Source organism: Brassica oleracea, chromosome C4 (genome assembly GCF_000695525.1).
Source record: "Brassica oleracea var. oleracea cultivar TO1000 chromosome C4, BOL, whole genome shotgun sequence".
NCBI lineage: Eukaryota > Viridiplantae > Streptophyta > Magnoliopsida > Brassicales > Brassicaceae > Brassica > Brassica oleracea.
In genome coordinates this window covers 15,708,705-15,714,447 of record NC_027751.1, presented here as the reverse complement: position 1 = coordinate 15,714,447, position 5,743 = coordinate 15,708,705, and the positions used below count along the sequence as shown (strand labels likewise).

The 5,743-nt window shown below is 38.0% G+C and overlaps 2 protein-coding genes across 4 annotated transcripts in view; one reads left to right on the top strand and one right to left on the bottom strand.

Moving 5' to 3' along the window:
* LOC106338243 overlaps positions 1–1,885 on the top strand; it is an 18,600-nt gene extending 16,715 nt beyond the window's left edge. Inside the window, 2 exon segments of the mRNA XM_013777266.1 lie at positions 1,159–1,568; positions 1,570–1,885. Of these exon segments, the coding sequence (XP_013632720.1) occupies positions 1,159–1,568; positions 1,570–1,663 (504 nt within the window). The 3' untranslated portion in view covers positions 1,664–1,885.
* A 1,294-nt stretch (positions 1,886–3,179) lies between these two features.
* LOC106342397 overlaps positions 3,180–5,743 on the bottom strand; it is a 4,476-nt gene continuing 1,912 nt past the window's right edge. For all 3 annotated transcript variants that reach the window (XM_013781313.1, XM_013781314.1, XM_013781315.1), the window contains exons 3-8: positions 5,456–5,574; positions 4,459–5,286; positions 4,051–4,372; positions 3,821–3,986; positions 3,608–3,713; positions 3,180–3,500 (exon numbers count right to left, since the gene is read on the bottom strand). In XM_013781313.1, the coding sequence (XP_013636767.1) occupies positions 3,383–3,500; positions 3,608–3,713; positions 3,821–3,986; positions 4,051–4,372; positions 4,459–5,286; positions 5,456–5,574 (1,659 nt within the window). In that variant the 3' untranslated portion in view covers positions 3,180–3,382. The remainder of the gene's footprint in view (positions 3,501–3,607; positions 3,714–3,820; positions 3,987–4,050; positions 4,373–4,458; positions 5,287–5,455; positions 5,575–5,743) is intronic.

Below are 5,743 nucleotides of genomic sequence, written 5' to 3'. Positions count from 1 at the left end.
ATATTTCTGCTTTTCTGATGCCAGTACTCCTCTTCATCCTTATATGCCTCTTGTAACTTTCTAGACACTTCCAAAATATCCTCCTGAGATCTAGTATCATCTGTTTGTATCTCCTCTAGAGCCTTCTTTAAATCTGATATTTTCTCCTTCCCATAAGGTGGATTATTTTTCCTCCATTTTGCTATTTCATGACGACAATTGCTAATTTTTGCCACTAAACCCGCTCTTGTTCCTCCACTATTATCAGACCATCCCATAGTGATTGATTCCATAAGGCCTTCTTGTCCTACCCATCTTTTATCAAATCTAAACTGTCTTTTTCTCCTGATAATTTTATCTTCTATGTAAGCCACCACTGGACGATGATCCGATGCCACCAACCCTAAATATTCTGTATAGGAACAGGGAAATAGCGTGTGCCACTCCTCATTTGCCAATGCTCGATCTAAACGACATCTAACCGTTACTGCCCCTTTTCCTTTCCCTCTTCTTCCTTGCCATGACAACTTATTTCCTTTGGCAGGAAACTCCAGTAAACCACAATTCCTTATCATGTTGTTAAAAGGAACAAATAAATTCGCACTTCTCAAAGCTCCACCTTTTTTTTCATGAAAGATCCCAACATGATAAGGAACAAATGTTTCTACTCATATGATTTTATAAACATTTGTATATTTGTTGTAACAAAAATTTAAACTGTTAATCACAAAAGTTTTAATGTAAAATTTTTAATACAAATTTTAAAATTAAAATATTATGATTTTAATAATTTTTCAGTGTAAATTTTTCAATTAACATATTTTTATATTTTTACATAATATATAATTTACTTTAAATGATATTAATATATATATATATATATATATAATATTTATTAATGAAACTTTCAATTCATATAATTTATGATTATTTGTAACTGACTTGAACAAAAAAAAATAAACCATTGATCACAAAATTTTCAATGAGAGAATTTTATATTTTTATAGTTTATTTTTATTTTAAAAATTCAAAATTTAACGTATAAGAAAAATATTAATTTTTTTATTATATATTTAATGTGATTTTTTTAATTTATTTTAATATTATAAAATTAAAAAAAGCAAAAGGATATAAAAATTGTTATAAATATGTATTATTCGTAATCTGTTAATTCCGTAGCTCATAACAACCGTTCAAAACGCCACGTCATCTCTATCATCATCATCTACGCCACCGTCTGCTTCACGGCCGCCTTGCTCACTTGACTCCTCCATGGCTCTCACTATCTTCGTCTTTTTGGTTGCTCTCTTCTTCATGGCTTTTTTCTCCGTCTTCATCTGTAATTTTGCCGAAGATGAATCAACGGCTGATATATCTTTTTCCAGACCAACTAGAAGAAGATCATCCTCGCCACCACGTCCGCATTTTAATCGTCGGAGAGGACTTGATTCTGAGGCCGTACGATCCCTGCCGGTGTACCGTTACACGAAATCAGCGAAGCACTGGATCGAGGATTGCATCATCTGCTTCAGTAACTTCGAAGAAGGTGAAACCGTTAAAGTGATACCACACTATGGTCACGTTTTCCACGTGGCTTAACTCACACGTCACTTGTCCTTTCTGCCGCAGCAGCCAGGTGTTGTCGGATCAGAAATCGGCAGAGAGCAGCTGTAAGGAGGTGTAGTAGCTGTTCTAGTTTGGGGCAGAGGACCGGACTGGAACGGTCTTTGAGTCTCTAACATGTGTGTGTTTCCACGCGTTTTGATATTTATTGTCGGTTGATCCTTTCATTTTGGTTTTTAAGTGTAAGTTTGTATTTACATCAGCACGACGGTTATTTTTAACTCGTCACAGTAACGTTAAATGTCTGCGTACCATATTTTCTTCGTAAGCTACTTCCTACCTAGCGCTTGGCTTTGCTTTGAAGTAATGTTACTGTAAATTAAAGGCACTATATTCTTGAAAAAATTACATCTGGGCAATACTTTTTCTTTGCCCACTTATGCCTAGACATACTTTAAGCATATCATATATTTTCTCTTGACAAAATACCTACAAATCCCTTTAAACTCTCACTAATTGAAAAAATGATATGACTTTACTCAATCAATTTCTTTTCATTTACAATGAAACTTTAATGTTCTAACTCTCTAATTGATTTTCTTTCTGCTTCTTTTCTCCCACATATCTCCTTCCTCAAACACCCTATTTTTTTCGAATTGCAAAATCATTTTTTTTTCTCCTTCTTTCTTCATTTTTTCTCCTCTTTCCTTTTTCTCCTTCTCTTTTTTTTTTTAATCTCTTTCATATCTGTGAACCTTTCAAAACAATACTATCACTTTAATTCTTTACATGATTATTGTCACCACCGCAATTTCTTTCATCGCCATCTCCACAACTCTTTTCACGGCGGTCCGCACTTGAAAAACCACCACTGCAATTCTTTCTGAGAAAACTTTGAATACATGAACACAAAATTTGACCACATGAACACTAATCCCGACCACATTAACACTGACCCTGATTCTGACCATATGAACATTAACTCTGATTCTGACCCTAACCACATCTCTACCAACAACCACGTTTCACCAAGCCAAGCTTCACCAGACAATATATCACCCAACCATCCTTCACTCAACCACACTTCTCCCAACCACGAAAGGCAACAACCACCACGGTAGGTATCTTAGTCCGTCAAATCCTGTGATCCCACCAAGCCAACATGGGTGACAAACATCCGCACCATTGATGCATCTATTAGTGTATTTAATGTGGTGATTTCACAGAAGATCAAATAAGTAGTCATGATTGTTATTTGAATTTAAAAGTTGTTGACCACACCATATTTGACCATACACATTTATCTGATTTGTACTTTCGCTTACACATATTGGGTTTATCACACTTTAATCTAACGGTTCCTATTAAAGTACACTACTCAATAAATATACTAATCAACTGCAAAAAAAAAAAAGAGACTAATTAGTGTTTACTTTTCAAAACCTAAATCTCGTTTCTATCAAGGATATTTAGAGAATAGAAAATAAAAAAGATAGTGCTAAAGTACACTTCTGGCATAAAATACCTAAAACACGTTAAAGATCCAAAAGAAAGTAACCCATAATGTAATGCTCTATATATTCTTTTTGATTTTATAAGCAGATGAGTTGAGAAAGAAACAAAGACTATATGACATATACGCTGTAACAATTTCTATTGAATCTTGTGTATAAAAATAGTTAAAGAAGTGTATGGAGCCGAGTGAATCAGTTATATATCTAAAGCTATAAATCACAGGAAAGATAAAAGACATTTGGTATCAGTAAACCCCAGTATCTGATAAGCAATCTGAAGCAGAGTTTGGAGCCAAATGCTATGACGAGAAAGAGTAAGAGTGAGGTCAGAGTATAGAGTAAGCACGAACTGCCTCAACCACAGGGGCTTGACACATAGGACATTTTCCTCCAGCTTCCACTAGCTTCTTTGCACACTTCTCGCAAGTGTTCATATGTCCGCATCTGTTTTTTTTTTTTTAATTGAACAACAAGAATAAAATTTCAAATAGGGAAGATGCATTAAAAAAAACAAAGGATGCTGGTGGTGTTCTCATGGTCCATACACGTACCTGTACAATAAGGAATCAATGTTACTCTCGCAGCATATGCAGCAGATCCCTTTCCTTACGTATTCCCATTTTGACTCATAGCTCTCAGCGTCACTGGATGATGGACCTGTTAATCCGAGATTATGGGGCGTCATGAACAATATGTTGTGTACTGTAAATATAATATATATATATATATATACATATGTAAAAATCATAAAACGGATAGAAAACCTGATGAATCGGCAGAGCGGTGCATCGCCGCAGATACCTCTTGCCTTATAGAGCGTTGTAGCTCGAGTTGCATTTCCATGCAAGCCTCCAGCATCCTCTGGAGGTTATCCATCCTTTGATGTATCCTTCCCATGTCGATCCTCAGATCGTTGATCGAGTCCCAATCCTGCAGAGATAAATTGTTTTAACTGGATCAACAAGGATGATCCACTTAGGAGATAGTCTTTTACCATTCCAATGCGCTGATGCATATCATGTGCCGGCCAGCTTGAATTGGATCGATCATGGTCCCAGAAGACCTGAACAGGAATCACTGGAGAGGGTAGAGATAAAGGAGGAGATTCAACAGCGTCAACTTCTTGACCACCACCACCACCACTCTGAGCATCATCAGCTTGCTGTTCTGTGTGTTCATCTGCTAATAAGGGGTCCGGGAACGTCTCGTGTTCTTCCCAGTCGACAGGATCTCGGCTTCGCCTGTCCACGTAAGATTGTATCAACTGGTCGAGATTTTCCCTAAACCCGCTTTGAAGAAGATTTGAAACACGTCTCCTGTATAGTGGAAACAGCAAAGTCATCAGATACAGAAACTTCGGCTAGAGAATATGAGGCCATTACAATATTACAAGATCCTCTACCTGCTGGAGAGTTCTCTGAGTTCCATGTTCCCATTATCATCATCCTGAGGAAAAAATGTGGCCGCCCTTCCAATTGAGACCGTGTCCTCATCAGAATGTTCCTCAGACCAGTCTTGTACCGGGCTTTGAAGATCAGAATCATCAGCCTGCATCTCTGTGGGTTGTAGTGGACCATGGTCTTCTCCGTCCTCATCCACGGATGATATCTGGGAAAACTGGTTCGGAAAACTCTCGGAAACGTTTGTATCTGCCTCCTCTTCAGCATCATCCCTCCATTCGCCGTTGATAAGTTGCCAATCAGATTCTTCGTTTCCCAGAATCTCCTCCTCAGACTGTTCTTCTAGGGTGAAAGTTAGATTGATGTTCTCAGGCAGATGCTCCTGTAGATCTATTGTCGGTCCAGTAGTGGCAATTTCTTCGGGACTTTGCAGAGACTGTTCAGAAGATGAACAGCTAGCAGCATCCTCCCTTTGATGGATATTCAGGTCTGCTTCAGCATCATTTCTCCTTTGAGAAAACTCATCACCGTCCGACCGCTGCCATTCGCTTTGGATATTCTCAGGAAGTTGCCCCTGCCAGCCTTCTACACGTGCGGTCCTTTCCTCCAGACTTGTACTCCGATTACTAGAGCGTCTAGAATCAGTTACTTCATCCAGCGAGTTATGGCTGTCGCGATTATGATCTGAACCACCGTCTGCATCATTGATGTTATCTTGATTGTTTTGTTCACCTCTACTATCGTCAGTTTCAGTGTCCGATGAGGTTTCCGAGTGACTAGTGCTGGCTTGACCAGAGACAGACCGGTCTAGTCTGGATATAAATTCCTCCCTGTCATGGAAAAATACATAGTAAGCATTCACGTTTACCAAATCGCTTAAAATATAAAGAAGTCTGAACGTATAGCTCAGCATAAGATATTCAGCTACCTATGGAAGGGCACAAAATAAAATCCACAGAGAGATATGCATGAGTTGTTTAATACAAAAGAATTAGTTACCTCAGCTCAGATACAGTTTGCCTCTCTCTCAGAAAGCCCAACTCAGTAGCTGCAGATGATGTTGGTTTCTCTTTATCATCCTTGACACCATTTCGTAAGAACCTCCCCCTTAGCAATGCCTGCAATGGCAATTAAAGATCATGATTCAGGCTACGTCGACCGAAACCCAAACAATAGAGTTGAGACAGATACAACTCTCAACTCCTCCAACATCAAACAACCTTATATGACTTGAAATGGTACACAAAAAGCCAAGCAATAGTATTTTTTTTTTTTTTTTTTTTTTTT